A 17,812-nucleotide genomic window follows, 5' to 3' on the forward strand; every position below is an offset into this window, starting at 1 on the left:
GAACATCCCCACAGCATGATGCTTCACTGTAGGGATGGTATTAGCCAGGTGATGAGCGGTGCCTGGTCTCCTCTAGACATGACGCTTGGCATTCAGGCCAAATAGTTCAATCTTGGTTTCATCAGACCAGAGAATTTTGTTTCTCATGGTCTGAGAGTCCTTTAGGTGCCTTTTGGCAAACTCCAAGCAGGCTGTCATGTGCCTTTTACTGTGGAGTGGCTTCCGTCTGGCCAGTCTACCATAAAGGCCTGATTGGTGGAGTGCTGCAGAGATGGTTGTCCTTCTGGAAGGTTCTCCCATCTCCACGCTGGAGCTCTGTCAGTGAGACCATCGGGTTCTTGGTCATCTCCCTGACCAAGGCCTTTCTCCCCCGATTGCTCACTTTGGCTGGGCGGCCAGCTCTAGGAAGAGTCCTGGTGGTTCCAAACTTCTTCCATTTACAAATGATGGAGACCACTGTGCTCATTGGGACCTTCAATGCTGCAGAAATGTTTCTGTACCTTCCCCAGATCTGTGCCTCGCTACAATCCTGTCTCGGATGCACCTGAGCTAAATTTTGAGTGTCATAGCAAAGGCTGTGAATACTTATCTACAGTACATGTCGTTTTTTATTTTTAATAAATTTGCAAAAATTTAAAGAAAAACTTTTTTTCACTTCGTCATTATGGGGTATTGTGTGTAGGATTTTGAGATAAACATTTATTTACCGTAATCCATTTTGGAATAAGGCTGTAACATAACAAAATGTGGAAAAAGTTAAGTGCTATGAATACTTTCCGGATGCACTGTATGTTCTCTGAGGGGAGGCTCAGTCTCCCACACTTTAAAAAAACCCTGACGTAATGTAATGTAACCCTACATTTGACCACTAAGATTTCTTATTTTAACATAAAACAGTTATAATTGAGCTATTTCAAGACACACATCAAATACCTAATTTATGTCAACTTGATTTAGTATTAATTGCTTTTTCTCAGAGGTCTAGTGTGACTGAAGATAACCATAAGTGGCACAATAACAATTGTCACTGCTTTTAGAACTGGAATATATGGCAATATTTCTGTATCTGTAAACGGTCATTTTCTGCTTATTAATGCTTAACCATACTTCAGTCCTATTAGAAAGTAGATCATACATCTTCAAGGTTAAAGGTAAAATCTGTTATTTATTCAAGGATCAAAATGTTTGACAAGAGAAAGCTTTAGAATCTAACTAGTGTCAAATTAACAAAGGTTTAGTGTGAGATGTCTTATGGTCTATCTTTCTCTCTAGGCCAACTGTATAGATTCCACCGCGGCTCCAGAAGCGGTGTTTGCCTCCGAAGTGAAGAAGATGGCGAGTGAAAACATGAAGCCACAGGAGCAGCTCACACTGGAACCATATGAGAGAGACCACGCTGTAGTGGTGGGCATCTACAGGTAGATTAACTCCACACGTGTCCCCCCTGATGCATGAAGGTAGATTGTTTCTGCAGTAACACTTTCTCCTCTCTCTCATACACATGCACGCATGTGTGCGCGCACCCCCCCCCCCACACACACACACACACGCACGTCAAGCTGATCACAAGCAGCAGACACCGACTATTAGATAATGTTAAACGAGACGTTTAACGTTTCCTCAGTTCAAACTCAAAGCACGTGTCTAATCTCGTTCACAGTTTTGTAGTAAACGTTAACCAGCTTACCCTGCTTGTTGAGCCCTGTTTGTCCATGGCTAACATTATGTTACGTTGTTGTTTGTCCTCATTACTGTGGTGCATCCGTGTCATGCAAGGTCGATTTTCATACTTTGCAGCTAACACACATTCTACTTTTACAGAATGTGAAGTGCTCCCATACTGTAGATAGTTTACTTGGAAGGTTTTCGCCGCCTCCGCCATCTTAGCGCCAGCATGGGGCTCCCGTCTCGTCTCCATGGAGACAACGCGTGACAGTCAGTCCGCGACACAGGAAGTGTCCAGCTGCATGACAGACACAGCAAGTCCGACGTAGTAGATATATAGACGTATAGCCCCGCTACCCAACAAATCGCAACCCAAAGCGATAATGCAATTCGTTGCCAACAAATTTAATAATTGATTTTTATTGATTTGATCAATTAGTTGTTGCAGCCATAGAAAATATGAACATGTCTTCTCTACTATCAGCAGAGACTCCTGTTTGACGTTCTGGTGACAAAAGTTGCAATACCTTTGGATGGAAAGGTAACAGTTGAAGGGATCCAACACATCGAACCAGGCTATTTCTCTCCGACAGGCAATCCCGACTTGTTCAAAGACCGGCAGGTTTAGCGAATGTGAAGGACAACATGCATGCCCTCATAAGTCAAACGAGTGTAAACGAGTTCGCTCCGTGGCACAGAGTTTGACGAGGCAATTAAGGCAATGGATATGTGCTGCCTAGTACGAGCACAGAGAGGATGAACAGTCATGATGGTGTATATAAAGTAACTATCAAAGAGATCATAAACCCAAGTAGCTCCTGAAGTTCGCAGACGATACCACCCTCATAGGGCTCATCGCAGACGGACATGAGTCGGAATACAGACAGGAAGTTGACCATCTGGTGACTTGGTGCAGTCAAAACAACCTGGTGTTAAATGTTCAAAAAACAATGGAGATGATTGTGGATTACAGGAGGAACAAACCCCCACCTTCCCCCATCACCCTGGGTGACTCCCCAGTCAACACTGGAGTCCTTCCGCTTCCTGGGGACCATCATCAGCCAGGACCTAAAATGGGAGCTGAACATCAGAGCTCTCACCAAGAAGGCACAGCAGAGGATGTACTTTGTGCGGCAGCTGAAGAAATTCAAAGTGCCAAAGGCCATGATGGTGCACTTCTACACCTCCATCGTTGAGTCCATCCTCACCTCCTCCATCACTGTCTGGTATGCTGCTGCCACTCTCAAAGACATCAACAGACTTCAGCGCATCATCCGCTGTGCTGAGAAGATAATCAGATGCAACCTGCCATCCCTCCAGGACCTGCATGGAGCCAGGACACTGAAGCGGTCTCGCAAGATCATGGCCGACCCCTCCCACCCTGGCCACAAACTCTTTAAGACACTCCCCCACGGCAAGAGACTGAGGTCTGCCAAGACCAGAACCAGCCGCCACAAGACCAGCTTCTTCATGTAAATCCACTGCCTATTTAACGTCTATTTAACTCAGTCTGTAAATCTCATGTAAATTCAACGTGAATTCATATTTATGATCCACAGAACAGCGTTTTCATGTGAGACGTGAGGAGTGATGACTGACAGCTAGTTTGAGTGATAAGTGAGGCACGTTGCAGAAGGAATGACAATGTTTTCGTGTGAGACGTGAGGAGTGATGACTGACGAGAGATGACTGACGAGTGAGGACTGACGAGTGAGGACTGATGACTGAGGACTGATGACTGACGAGTGACGCCACAGTAATGCAGGAAGAATGACAGCGTTTTCGTGTGAGGACTGAAGGTGTTTCAGAGCACACTCGACATGGTTTACTAGGAGACGCAAGAACTGACAAAGGTTACTCTGACGGAGGAGGATGCCCTAAAATGGTTGCCGTACACCCGAAGCGGTAGTAGCTTCAGGGATAGCAGGCTTACGAAAACACTGAAAAGAGTATAGTTTGAGTTTGTTTTCGTTTCATATCTCCACATTGTTGGCTTGCTCACGCTCGACGGAAGCCCCTATCGTCCAAAAGTCCGCGCTTCATAACACAGAGCACAGGGTGAATTTTATGAATGGAAAAGTGAAAGTTCTGTCACAAAACGATGTTACGTACCCTTGCGCATTTTTAAGTGGGTATCCGAAGATCTGGGACCTTTTCTACTGGGTATACGGTGTATACCTGCGTATCACGTAGACTACAGGCATCAGTCAGTATCACATGTTTTCTCTTTAATCAGGTGGAAGCATTTTTCAATCGACACAGAGCTGCATATACGTAGCTCAACTCGAGCCACTGTTTGGTGCAACATAGAGCTAGATTAGCTACCTACACCATCTCAGGTAGCATGCATATGCTGTCGATATGTTTGGATATTCCGAAATGAAGCGCGTTAGTGCTACGCGCAAATTAATTAATGCTTTGATCCACATCCATGTGTTTGTGCCTTGGGGCAGCCTGCATATCGCGCTGTTGTTCTAACTCTCAGTAATCACACGTGAAATAACTTTACACGTTTTGATGGCGCTGAATATCGATGGGCTGTGTGTGTCTGTGGGACAGAGCAGAAGAGACTGTGCTGTTGTGCTCTGGTTGCTCCGCCCACCTTCAGAGGGAGAATAATGTTTCGTTGTTCACCCCGGAGGGGCAGAATCGAACACAAATTAATTAATATTGAACGTTCTATTAATATTGAACGAACACAAACAGTGCTCTGCACTCCGTCAGGTCCCCATTGGCGCACTTCGCAAGTTTGAAGTCGATCCAACCAACGGTTCTCGAGATACACGAAGAAAATGGAAGAAATCTCAGCACCCCAATGACCTCTCAGCCTATCAACACATCTTCTCCAAATTCACCCATGCAGTTTCATCAGCCAAATCATCCTTTTCCATTTCTGAAATAGTCATCCGCCAATAACCCGACCAAACTATTTTCTACATTCTCCTCTCTCCTCAACCCCCCCCCCCCCTCCTCCTCCCTCTCTGCAGACGACTTTTCTACATTTTTCACAAAAAGGATTGACGACATATCATATCCTTCCCCCCTCCATCCTGCAATATCAGTTCTCCTGTTTCCCACCCTGAGTATCTGCCCTCCATTTCAAAGCTCCCTTCCTTCTCTACCCTTTCCTCTGAAGAAGTCCTCAAACTGGTCTATTCTAACCCTGCTACCTCCTGCCCTCTTGATCCCATCCCCTCCTCTCTTCTCCAGTCCATCTCTTCTGATTTATCCCCTTTTCTCACATCCCTCATCAACTCCTCTCTGTCCACAGGCATCATGCCACGTTCCCTAAAAACCGCTAGAGTGAAGCCTCTGCTCAAAAAACCCTCTCTTGACCCCACTGACATTAATAATTACCGTCCTATCTCCCTCCTATCATTCATTTCCAAAACCCTTGAAAGAGCAGTCTCTGATCAACTTTCCCTCCATCTATCAAAAAACAACCTACTCGATCCCCTCCAATCCGGTTTCCGATCTGCCCACTCCACCGAAACTGCTCTCCTCTCCGTCACTGAGGCCCTACACACTGCTAGGGCCTCATAATAATAATAATAATAATAATAATGCATTTATTTTATATAGCGCTTTTCAAGACTCAAAGACGCTTAACCGTAAAACAAAAGACAAGCAACAGGCAGCAGACACAGGCAACAGATACAGGCAACAGGCAACAGATACAGGGGACAGGTACAAATAACAGTGTCCGTTCAGGGCAAGGTTGTATGGAGAAGCAGAGGAGAGGAAGAGAACAGGAGGGAGGGGCAGGGGGGGGGCGGAGGGTGATGGTTTGGAGGAGGTGGTCAGGGGTAGGGGAGGTTGTAAGCTTGGGAGAACAGATAGGTTTTAAGTCGGGTTTTGAAAGTGGGGAGTGAGGGAGAGTCTCGGACGGTCTGGGGGAGGGAGTTCCAAAGTCGGGGTGCAGCACGGGAGAAAGCACAGTCACCAAAGGTTTTGAGTCTGGATGGGGGGATGATGAGGGTGGCAGTAGAAGAGGATCGGAGTGTACGGGAGGGGCGATGGGGGATGAGGAGGTCAGTCAGGTAGGGGGGGGCTAGGCTGTGGAGGGCTTTGAAGGTGAGGAGGAGTAGTTTGAAGTCGATGCGTTGCTTGACGGGGAGCCAGTGGAGAGAGAGGAGGACAGGGGTGATGTGATCACGAGACCGGGTGTGAGTGAGCAGGCGGGCGGCTGAGTTTTGGACCATCTGGAGTCTATGGAGGGAACGGGAGGTGATGCCGGTGAGGAGGGAGTTGCAGTAGTCAAGGCGGGAGGAGATGAAGGCATGGATGAGGGATTGAGCAGCAGGGGGGGAGAGGCAGTGTCTGACTTTAGCGATATTGAGGAGATGGAAATATGAGGTTTTAACAACATAGCTGACGTGGGGATCGAAGGAGAGGGTGGGGTCCAGGATGAAACCAAGGTTGCGAGCCAGGGGGGAGGGGGTGATGGTGGAGTCGTCAATGGTGAGGGTGATGGGTCCAGTTTTATTGAGGGTGGATTTGGTGCCAATGAGGAGGAGTTCCGTTTTGTCACTGTTCAGTTGGAGGAAGTTGTGGGTTAGCCAGGTTTTTATTGCAGATATGCAGTTTTCGATGTGGGTGAGAGGTGGGTTCTGGAGGGATTTGGTGGTGATGTAGAGCTGAGTGTCGTCGGCGTAGCAGTGGAAGTCCAGGTTGAATTGACTGATGATGTGACCAAGGGGGAGTATATAACAGATGAAGAGCAGGGGGCCAAGGACTGAGCCCTGGGGGACCCCCTGCAAAACAGAGGAGAGGGTGGAGGAGTGACCGGAGAGGGAGATGAACTGTTGTCTGTCGGTGAGGTATAAGGTGAGCCAGTCCAGTGCGGTGCCCTCAACACCCAGTTGGCTTAGCCTTTGGAGGAGGATGGAGTGGTTCACAGTGTCAAAGGCTGCGCTCAGATCGAGTAGAACTAGGATGTTGAGGGCACCAGAGTCAGCGGAGGTGAGGAGGTCGTTGATGACTTTGGAGAGGGTGGTTTCGGTGCTGTGGTAGGGACGGAAGCCAGACTGTAGGGGTTCGTAGAGGTTGTGGGAGTGAAGGTGGGAGTGAAGTTGGGTGGCGACGATGCGCTCGAGGGTTTTGGAGAGGAATGGGAGGTTGGAGATGGGGCGGTAGTTGGAGAGGTTGGCGGGGTCGAGGGTTGGCTTTTTGAGGATGGGGGTGACGGCGGCGAGTTTGTAGACAGGGGACGTGACCTTGGGAGAGTGACTGATTGAAAAGGGCAGTGAGGTGGGGGATGAGGGCGGGGAGGCAGACCTTGATCAGGGGGGTGGGGAGGGGGTCGAGGGAGCAGGTGGAAGACTTGGAGGCGGTGATAATGTCGGTGATGAGGGAGGAGTCAACAGGGGAGAAGGCAGTGAGGGAGGGGGGAGGGGGGAGGGAAGATGATAGTGGGGGGGGGAGGGGCGGAGGGGTTGGCGATGGAGGCAGTCAGGGAGGAGTGGATTTTGGAGATTTTGCTGTTGAAGGCGTGGAGAAATGAGTTGCAGAGTTCAGGGGAGGAGAGAGTGTTATTGTCCGGGGGTTGGAGGAGCTTTTTGACAGTGGAGAAGAGAGTGCGGGGGTTCCTGTTGGTGCTGTTGATGAGGGTGGAGAAGTAGGCAGATTTGGCGGCTAGGAGTGCATCACAGTAGGAGAAGAGGTGCTGTTTGAAGAGTTCGGCGTGGACAGTGAGGTGGGTTTTCTTGTGAAGTCTTTCCAGTTGCCGGCCGGTCTGTTTCATCGTGCGGAGTTGGGGAGTGAACCAGGGGGAGGAGGAGGTGAATGAGACGTTGGAGGTTTTCAGGGGGGCCAGGGAGTCAAGGGAGTCGGTGAGTGCAGAATTGAGGAGGGTGGCATAGTCGTCAGGGGAGGAGGGGTGGAGTCAGGGGGGGGAGGGCAGAGGATATAGTCTGGGAGAGAGTGGGTAGGTTGATGGATTTTATGTTACGGAAGGAGATGGTGCGTTTGTTGGGGCGGCGGGGTGAGGGCAGGGGAGCAGAGAAGAGGATGCAGTGGTGGTCAGAGAGAGGGAAAAAGAGAGGGTGAGGGTTGGAGATGGGTAGAGAGTAAGAGCAGACTAGATCGAGAATGTGGCCTTTGGTGTGGGTGGGGAAGTTGATGTGCTGGGTGAGGTGAAAACAGTTGAGGAGAGAGAGGAAGTCAGATGTCAGAGGGGAGTCAGGTTGGTCAACATGGATGTTCAGGTCACCGGTGAGAAGGAGGCGGGAGGAAAGAGAAGAAGCGATGGTGAGGAGTTCAGAGAGGTCAGACAGAAAAGAGGGGTGGGGCTTGGGGGGACGGTAGAGAAGAAGGACAGTGATGGAGTTGGGAAGTGAGAAGGCAAGGTGTTCAAAGGAGGACATGGATGGGAGGTTGAGGTTGAGTTTGTTGATGACTAGGGATTGTTTATGGAAAACGGCGAGACCCCCCCCCCACGCCCAGAGAGGCGGGGCTTGGCGATGTAACTATAGTTGGGGGGGGGGTGGCCTGATTGAGTGAGTAGAAGTCCAGGGGTTGTTGCCATGATTCAGTGAGAAGGAGAAGATCAATGTTATTGTCCAGGATGAGTTCGGATATGACAGGTGATTTGTTGGAGAGAGAGCGAGTGTTCAGCAGGGCAAGGGAGATTGATTTGGGAGGAGGGGGAGCAGGGGGGAGAGAGCGGAGGTTGTTGGGGTTAGCAGAGCGGCAGGTGGTATTGACAGGGGGGCGGGAGTTAGTCCAGAGTGAGGGAATGTTAGTGTCAGCAGAGTAGTGTAGGGTCTGGGTGCGGTTATGGCGGGGTCCACGGTGGATGAAGCGGCAGCGGCGGAGAATGTTAGATTTGCTGGCGGCGGTGAAAGCAGGAGCGGAGAGACGGTGGTTATTGTTGAATAAGTGAAGGTCGGCAGCAGAGTAGGTGAGGCGGGGGAGAGATCGTGGAAGTTGGGGGTTAGGTGGAAAAAATAATGGTCCAGGTGGAAAAAATAAAAATGGTCCAGGGGGAAAAGATAGGAGGAGCAGTAGTGAGAGTCCAAGATGGAGGTATGATATGAGGAGAGGTGACAGTAATCCAGGGAGAGTGGAGTTGACGGTTAATAGGGGCAGGTAGGGTAGCCTAGGTAAACCCAGCCACCACGTGACCTGCTCTCTCAGTTCCCAGTCCCAGTCACTCCCAGAAACTATAGTGACTGAGAACAGGTCTGAGAGCAGGTCACGTGGGGGATGGGTTTACCCAGGCTACAGGTAGGGTGAGTTGTTATTGTTGCAGTTGTTATTGTTGTTGGTGTGAGGATTGATGGTGCTGGCCCAAGACCGAGCCGTGCGGCGGGGCAGCCCAGCCTCATCCCTCTCTTCCGTTCTCATTTTACTAGATCTATCTGCTGCATTCGACACAGTCAATCACCAAATTCTTCTATCCATTCTCTCCGATTTAGGCATTTCTGGTTCTGCACTTTCTTGGTTTTCATCTTATCTTTCCAACCACTCCTACCAGGTCCTATGGCGAGGAGGTCTCTCAAAACCCTGCACTCTCATCACTGGTGTCCCCCAGGGCTCAGTCCTTGGCCCCTGACTGTTCCTGCTATCTATCAGATCTCTCGGCCATATCATCTCATCACACGGTTTCTCATATCACTGTTATGCCGACGACACACAGGTCTACCTCTCTTTCCCCCCCTCTGACACCCAAATCATGACTCGCATCTCTGCATGTCTCAAAGACATTAGTAACTGGATGTCCACTCACCACCTTAAACTTAATCTAAGCAAGACCGAGTTGCTCTTCCTCCCTGGTAAAGACTGCCCACTGACTGACCTTTTCATTTCCATAGATAACACCATTGTACTACCCTCCAAAACTGCTAAGAACCTTGGTGTGATCATGGACAACCAGCTCTCCTTCTCAGCCCACATTTCTGCAACAGCACGCTCCTGTAGGTTCTCCCTATATAACACAAAATCCGTCCATTCCTCACAAGAGAAGCAACACAACTCCTGGTCCAGTCACTGGTCATATCGAAGCTGGACTACTGCAATGCCCTTCTAGCTGGCTTACCTGCCTCTGCTATTCAACCACTCCAGCTCATCCAGAATGCTGCAGCTCGTCTGGTGTTCAATCAATCTGCTGCACACGCAGATTTTCCCACGTCACCCCCCTCTTCCATGACCTCCATTGGCTTCCCATTTCTTCACGTATCAAACACTAGTATTAGCCTACAGAGCAGTACACCAGACAGCCCCTCCGTACTTACAATCTATGGTCAGATTCCAGCCCTCACACCGCTCCCTTCGCCCCTCTACTAGTGCTGGACGCCTCGCCCCTCCACCATTACATGTACTCAATAATCGCTCATCCTGTTCGAGACTTTTTTCATCCCTGGCACCGAAATGGTGGAACGAACTCCCTCCCTCGGTCAGGACGGCCAAAACTCTACCCATCTTTCGAAAAAGACTAAAAACACACCTTTTCGGTATTCCTTCATGAACAGATTTTTTCTGATCCTGTCACTGTCTTGTTTTACTGTTTATATTGTTCTATTTTTGCTAGTCTCTGACTTTGTATTCTTGTTGGTTTTTATTGTAAATAACTTGTTGTACGTCGCTTTGGATAAAGGCATCTGCCAAATGAAATAAAGTAAGTAAAGTAAAGTAGGACAGAGAGATGGACAAGAGACTCGCTTGCTCCAATTATAGTGTAGATTGGTCCTGGAAAGTCCTTGAAAAGTCATTGAATTTGATGTTTAATGCTGACCTTACACCAAAAGACTTTTCAAGCTATTTAATTGTCACAGACAAATTTCCAATGTCTGACTGAAATCATGAGTTTTGCTGGAGTTGTGGCATGCCCCCGTCATCTCAATCATTTGGTGTAACTCAGTCTGAGCTGTCTGAACTCGGCTCAGCCTTATCCTCATCTTGATGTTCCGATAAAATCAAACGTGTTTAATATTATCGGGAGTCTTTAGTTTTAGCTCATGCAAATATTGAAGTTCAGTGACATGAACATTGTCAACAACCAATAGTTGCGCTCTATCCAGCACCAAAACAGGACACAAATAAATGCAGTTATGCCACATTGAGCTCTTGGGTGGAACTAAACTACCATATTCATCCTTGTTTATCTCCTTGTTCTCTGTGTTAACGATACTGTTAGTGTACCGTTTCCTTTCAGTCAAGTAAGTTCAAGTCAAGTAAACCGCTTTTTGTGTTGCCAGTAGGTAGCGCTATGCCGAATTGCACGATTTCAGCTCCCTGCACTCCGTTGGGTCCCCCTAAGCACACTACTCGAGTTTGAAGTCGATCGGACGAACGCTGTGCTGAATTGCATGAAATTCGGCACTGCACTGTCGAGTTCCCATCAGCGCACTCCCCAAATTTGAAGTCGATCGGACGAACAATTCTTGAGATAAACCACTTTTTGTTGCCAGTAGGTGGCGCTATGCCAAATTGCACGAAAACAGGGCACTGCACTCTGTCAGGTCTCCCTTAGCGCACTCCCCAAGTTTGAAGTCGATCCGACGAACGGTTCTCGAGATACGCGAAGGACAGAGAGAGAGACAGACAGACAGACGGTGCTGACATTATAAACATCGAACAAAAAGTTCTGAAATGTGTGTTTGGTAGATTATTTCTCTGTTGTAACAATGGTTCTTGGCAATAAATTGTATACCGTTGGAAAGCCTGTTTATTTCCCTTTTAAATGGTGCCCCATTTGTAAGGAATATCCATTTGTGGAATGAGCAGCACAGCTGAGTATGTGGGTTGCGCTCATGGAAAATTTGATAAATCTTCTCTGCCAATGCCAAACAGCTTATTCTGCTGTTGCTATTGACTCTTGTTTGGTGGATTGGATGATTTGAAGTCTATCAGTAACAAGGAAGAAACAAGACATATTGGCAATTTTACAATTTATTCATTTAACAAACAGTCATGAGCCTCAGTAGCGTGTGGAAGAACCATAAGCAGCCACAACAGCCTGGCACCAGGCTTGTCATTATTGGAGGCAATCTCAAAGCAGAGAGATATCGAGATGGGATTCTGCAACCAGTGGCGATCCCATATCTCCACAGTCTGGGACCGAACTCCATCCTCCAAGATGACAACACTCGCCCCCACAGAGCGGGGTTTATCAGAGACTACCTCCAGAATTTGGGACTAGAGAGAATGGAATGGCCTGCCAATAGGGATGCACGATAATAGCCTAAGTAGTAGCCTACTTAGAAAATCGAAAAAACATTTTCAATGTCAGAATTGAGACTTTGACTATCAATTTCTCCAAAATGGCACAGTGAAAATGGCCCATTTCATGACAGTGTATACCCAGGGGTGTAGTGTACACAAATATGTCAGTCATGGTCTGGGCCTATGAAGCTATGTGATTTTACAGTAGCCTACTTAGAACATTGAAAAACCAACATTTTCAATGTCAGAATTGAGACTTTGACTATCAATTTCTCCAAAATGGCACAGTGAAAATGGCCCATTTCATGACAGTGTATACCCAGGGGTGTAGTGTACACAAATATGTCAGTCATGGTCTGGGCCTATGAAGCTATGTGATTTTACAGTACAGTAGTGTCTTTTCTTTAATCGGGTGGCAGCATTTTTCAGTAAAAAGTGAAATGACACAGATGGTTTATAGTATCTGTCCCATTCATTGGGCCCAGGCTACAATTCACTGAGAACTGGAACCAATGCCAAATTTGAACAGATCAGTAACATGACAATAAGTCTAAATTACTATGCCTTTTGTAATTGTGTTTTGTGCAGACTAAGCAGTCATTGGCTTTCCGTTCTATACAATATATACATATTTGTATTGACTATACACTTATTCAAACAACCATATTATATCAGAAGTTTTATTTGTTTTGCATTCACAGTGATGTCAGTTAAATTTGGTTAGGTCAGCGCTATATGCTCACTACATCTGTCTTTTTTTTAACCCCAGGGGCCGGTTGCACCAACTGGTCTTAACTATGCCTGGTCGTAACTCCTACGTCGGTCTTAGTTAAGACCAGTCTTTAGAGTGGATTTATGCCTGTTGCACCAACACGGCTTATGTCTGGTCTTAACTATGCCGGTTGTAGCAATGCGCGTCCATGTGAATTGCCAGGGAATGCCCCCTGATTGGATGATGTTGCAAAAATGTGCCTCGCGACCTGCTTGGAGCGTCACTCTGCCACTACGCTCTATCAGCCACTACTGTATGTGCATCACTACACCCTCCCTCCTCCCACCCTCCCTCGCTCCGGGGGAAAAATGGCGGCGATTGAGTGCCAGACAGTCTGAATGAAATTGAATGTAACGTTCCCAATTCTATGTATTAAATTCTAAAAAACTAACGGCAACATTTGGGAAGGCTAAGCCACACAACTAGTTCGTTATAATCTAACATCATGCTTCGATGGCGACGTTACGACGGTGACGATGACGGTAAGGACTCAAAAAGGTCTCCGCTGATAGACGGAGATCTCTGTTACAGGCAGGCACTACGCCTCCTCCTGACCAGGCGTAAGAGTTACGCCTGGGCTTAGTGAAAATAAGGCTTAAGCCCTCTTGGTGCAACCGGCGTAGCTGTTAGGTCGTTAAGTTACGACCGGCGTAGCTTAAGACCAGTCGTAAGACCACTTGGCGCAACCGGCCCCAGGCCAGGTGTGCATAAAATACAGGTAAATTTTTTTATATATATTTTTATTATAATAATTATCGGTTATCGTATCGGTTATCGGCCAGGAGAAGCAGATATTTATCGGTTATCGTATCGGTTGAAAAAATCCATATCGTGCATCCCTACCTGCCAATAGTCCTGACCTCAACCCAATTGAACATTTGTGGGATCAGCTTGGGTGTGCTGTTCATGCTAGAGTGACCAACACAACCACGTTGGCTGACTTGCTACAGATCCTGTTTGAGGAGTGGAATGCCATCCCACAGCAGTGTGTAACCAGTCTGGTGACCAGCATGAGGAGGAGGTGCCAGGCTGTTGTGGCTGTGTATGGTAACAGTCAGGAGCCTCAGTAGCGTGTGGAAGAACCATTCACAGCCACAACAGCCTGGCACCTCCTCCTCATGCTGGTCACCAGCCTGGTCATATTCACAGCGGTGAAATAGGCTTTATCAGGAATTTTACTTGTAATAAGTAATAACAAAATATCTGTTGAATCTATTCACATCTTTTCATGTCATGTCTTTATTTTTTTGCACCAAATTATGGAGATTAGTATCGATAAGAGTATCGATAAGTATCGGTATCGAGAACCAGTACCGATACCGGAACCGGTATCGATAAAATCCAAACGATACCCATCCCTAGTCACTACTGAAATCTACTGCATAACCCAATGTATTTTTCTATCATTAAAAAAAAATCAGGAACATGTTACTGTACTGGCTAAGATAACATCTTATATATTAAATGTATAATGTTATATTACATGTTCAATGTGCATGAATGGATAATGGAATTATAGACTACTTGATTTTTTTTACCCAAATACTCTCATTCATGATTATATTTAAATTGTATTTTATCAAATGCAATAATTCTTTTAAAATAATAATCTGCATTATATATCGGTTATCGGCCACCCTGCTCTCTAAATATCGGCCATTGAAAAACCCATATTGGTCGACCTCTACTCCCAACACTGGTGATCGGTGGCAAAAAAATCTGATCGGTGCATCTGCATCCCTACTGATTTATACACCCAGCTTTTAACGGTGGTGGTCCTGCTCCAGAGCTCCAGGACTGGGGCCTAGAAGTTGGACCGTTATCTCAGCATAGGCAATGTGTTGACACTTTCTCTCTCTCTTCCCCTCAGACCCCCTCCAAAACACAAATGAGGCCTGGAAATGTCCTGCCGGGTTCTGGTCTGGTTGCAGACCACCTCTTCTCGCTACTGCCAGAGTTGCCTGTTGATCCGCTCTCCACCTCCACCAACTTGTCTGTAGACCGCTGCAAGATGGGAAAACAAAATCAAGCCAAATGTGGGTAGAATTTGGCTGCGGGTTGTCTTTTTTTGGTCTTCTTCTTTGTTAGACCCTGTGACAGTTAACCAATCAACTAGAGACGGCATTTCAAGCAAAAATACAATTTGATATTCACTGGGAACTATTTGACGAATATTCCAATAGCCATTCAATTAGTACACCTCCCTGGACTAGGCTAGTCATATTGATGTTAGCTAGCCAGGCTAACTAGCAACCTCCTCTGTAGTCGGGATGACCCAGGGAATAGTAGACAGAATATTAGCTTTTCTTCATGCAGTAACGAAGCTTGAAACCTTTCATTGTGGCTGAGTGTGTTTTATTGCCGTAACAAATACAGCTTAACACAATTTATCCTAAGCCACGTTTCTAGCTGCGTACATCTTCCGGAACCACTACAACACTTCACTTCCCAGAATGCCCCACAATGCCATCTTAAAGAGAAGGGCACCAGTAGAAACAAGGGGGAATGTACTTTTTAAGACAAGACGGTGGTTATCCTCCGTTCCATGAGACCTTTGGTCGTCACTCTATAAGAGAGCAGATCTGCCAAGGAGAGCTCATGATGCTGCCGGCCAAGTAAAGAGGCATCTGTGTCTAAACACACTCGTGTAAACTATTTGATCTTTTATAATTTAATGACTATCCAAATATTCAAAAATCATCACCCATCCCTACAATTGGTCAACCAACTGCTTAGAGGGTCTGTACTACACGACTTTGAAGACTGGGAAGGGTTCACATCAAGTTGAACGGACATAGAAAAAAATTGAATATGTTTGATATGGAGAAGCGATTCCCAAATCCACCTGGTTGTCAAGTCAAGGTAGCGACAAGTCAAGTGACTGCTAACCAGAGGGATATTTCAAGAAGCAGCATACACCATTTATCCATGAAGCTTTATCTGGTGAAAGAATTTGGCATGGTCCTGGATTTTGATTCAACTTTGATATTGGCCTCCGTGGGTTTCTTGTAAATATACCAATTTATTTTCCCCATTGAGCAACACTTTTTTTTGCGATCATTTTTTTTTAATTAATAGGTTCAACAAGCATCAATTTCCATAACAAAAAATAGAGAAGGGGGGAAAAAGGAAACGTACATGAAACAGAAAACTACAATTCAGCAGCCAGACACCTCCATAGCAGGGTATATGCAGGAATGCCAGAACTAGATTCAGCACCCCTTAAGACCCACTCCAAAACCTTAACGCCACTTTGTCACATCAGCAATAGAGGTGTAAAACACAAGTTTCATCACAATACCATGTTATATAAAGTATTTGGACATCGGAATGAACAAATCACAAAGTCCGCTGAGTTCAAAACGTTGAATATAAACAAAACGAGAAAGAGAAGAGAAAAGAAAACCGAACAAAACATGAAACGCACCACCCCCCACCCACATCCCAAACCATTGAGCAACACTTAAAGTTAGCCTTTTTTTATATAGTTTAATGGGACAACAGTGTTGTTGTGCTTCTTGAAATACTCACCTGGTCTGTTGTGAGGTGGTTCATTCTGACTGGAGCTGCTACTTTTGCAAGATACCCTCTCCCGTTGTCCTAATTATAACTGTCATCTTGGTGGTGGTCTGAGAGTACTTTCTATCAATGTATAGTGAATTCCATATTCATAGTAGGGCTGGACGATATGGTGGAAATCAATGATAATCAAGGATTTTTCTCTTATCAATACATATCACCATATTAACCATAGTTAATGTATGCATAATTAAATTAAATTATCAAATGAATGTTTATCTCATTGAACCGAATGGTAATGTTCGGTGTGACATCAAACAAAACTACAATATTTTCATATCACACTATTATTCCACTGAAAGACAATAAATGAAAATATGGAATTATCGTCCAGCCCTAATTCATAGTAATATCTCTTGAGTTGTTATCCAACCAGACCTAATATGGCAGCCTTTTTGTCTCTTCAGTCTAAGATCATTACCCCTCCCTATGCTTGTTAAAACATGCTATATTGCTAGTATGTTGTATATAGGCTACGCACAAGACCCGGTTTGTAGTTTAACAACCGTTGATGTTGATCCTCATCCACTATCTGGTTTGGTGGCCAAGCTGGTAAACTCTGAACCCTGTAGGAGTGTGTACAGATTACTATAGATGATGACTTTTCCACTCTGTGACATTGTAATCTGATTTCATACCGCAACTATTTGTTATTAAAGCCCATTCAGCAACTTTACCAAGTTTTGCTATTTGAGAAACTGCGCCCTCTGAGTGCGCTAGTATCTGTACCGATATCGCCGTTCAAAGTCAACAAAACACAGCGCCAGAAAGCTCTGTACATGTTGTGACATCGGGTACTCACTACATGATGAAATAATAATCCATAGTTACGTGAAACGTCATTTTCGTAGCAAATCCGCAGCGAGTTACTTCCTTGTTTTCATTAACACAACGCTTCCGCTGTACAGCGCATGCGTGTGTAACCGAGTTGAATCAGCGCGGATTCCTCATGAGTCCCGAGTGGTAGCGAGTGGATTGGTTAAACTCACTCCCCAGGTATAAAGGCATGTTAACCAGCTCCGCCAAGGGAGCTAGCTCTCTTGGTGTTGCGGTTAACACGCTGGACTCCCAAGCCGAAGGTCGGCAGTTCGAATCCACCCCTGGACAAGCCCTTAACATGGGTTGCTGCAAGTACCACCTACACAACGCCGTTACACGTGCATCTTGCCTCCGGGACGCAGGCACACAACTGCTTAGAGAGGCCTTTGGAGGGCGGTGTGTGACCAATAGAGGTGACATTCTCCCTGTTACAAGTCACTCTACCATCTTCAATGACTAAAAAGCGGTTATATTAAGGTGAAAAAGTTACTGATTGGGGCTTTAAGTCTAAAGCAAAATTGTTTAGATAATTTAAAACAAGTTATGTTTAAAACAAGTTAGGTATGCATTGACTTATCTGAAGCTGTTTTTTAATAAAAAGTTTTAAACTGCTTTCTTTTCATTTTTTGATAGGCTATTGCAGCTTTAATGGAATGATTATATTACCTTGTATGGTTACCAGAGTAATCAAAAGGGAAACCCACCTTCAAATAGTTTTACTAAAACATGTTTTTTTTTAACCGGCCCTCACAAAATGTATAACTTGTGGGGATGAGAAAGAGCTGAAGGTCCACCCATTAGATTCCTCTTGCT

General features: G+C 46.1%; 1 protein-coding gene across 1 annotated transcript in view; it reads left to right on the forward strand.

Annotated features, from left to right (window-relative positions):
* The window catches only part of LOC310772822 (rRNA 2'-O-methyltransferase fibrillarin-like), a gene marked incomplete at its 5' end in the record, with an annotated part of 48,305 nt that extends 30,700 nt beyond the window's left edge, over window positions 1-17,605 (forward strand). The window contains 2 exons of the mRNA XM_083632751.1: window positions 1,273-1,418; window positions 14,472-17,605. Of these exons, the coding sequence (XP_083488877.1) occupies window positions 1,273-1,418; window positions 14,472-14,493 (168 nt within the window). The 3' untranslated portion in view covers window positions 14,494-17,605. The remainder of the gene's footprint in view (window positions 1-1,272; window positions 1,419-14,471) is intronic.
* Between the last annotated feature and the right edge of the window lie 207 nt (window positions 17,606-17,812).

The sequence above is a fragment of the Poromitra crassiceps genome, assembly GCF_964638095.1.
Source record: "Poromitra crassiceps genome assembly, chromosome: 1".
Classification (NCBI taxonomy): domain Eukaryota; kingdom Metazoa; phylum Chordata; class Actinopteri; order Beryciformes; family Melamphaidae; genus Poromitra; species Poromitra crassiceps.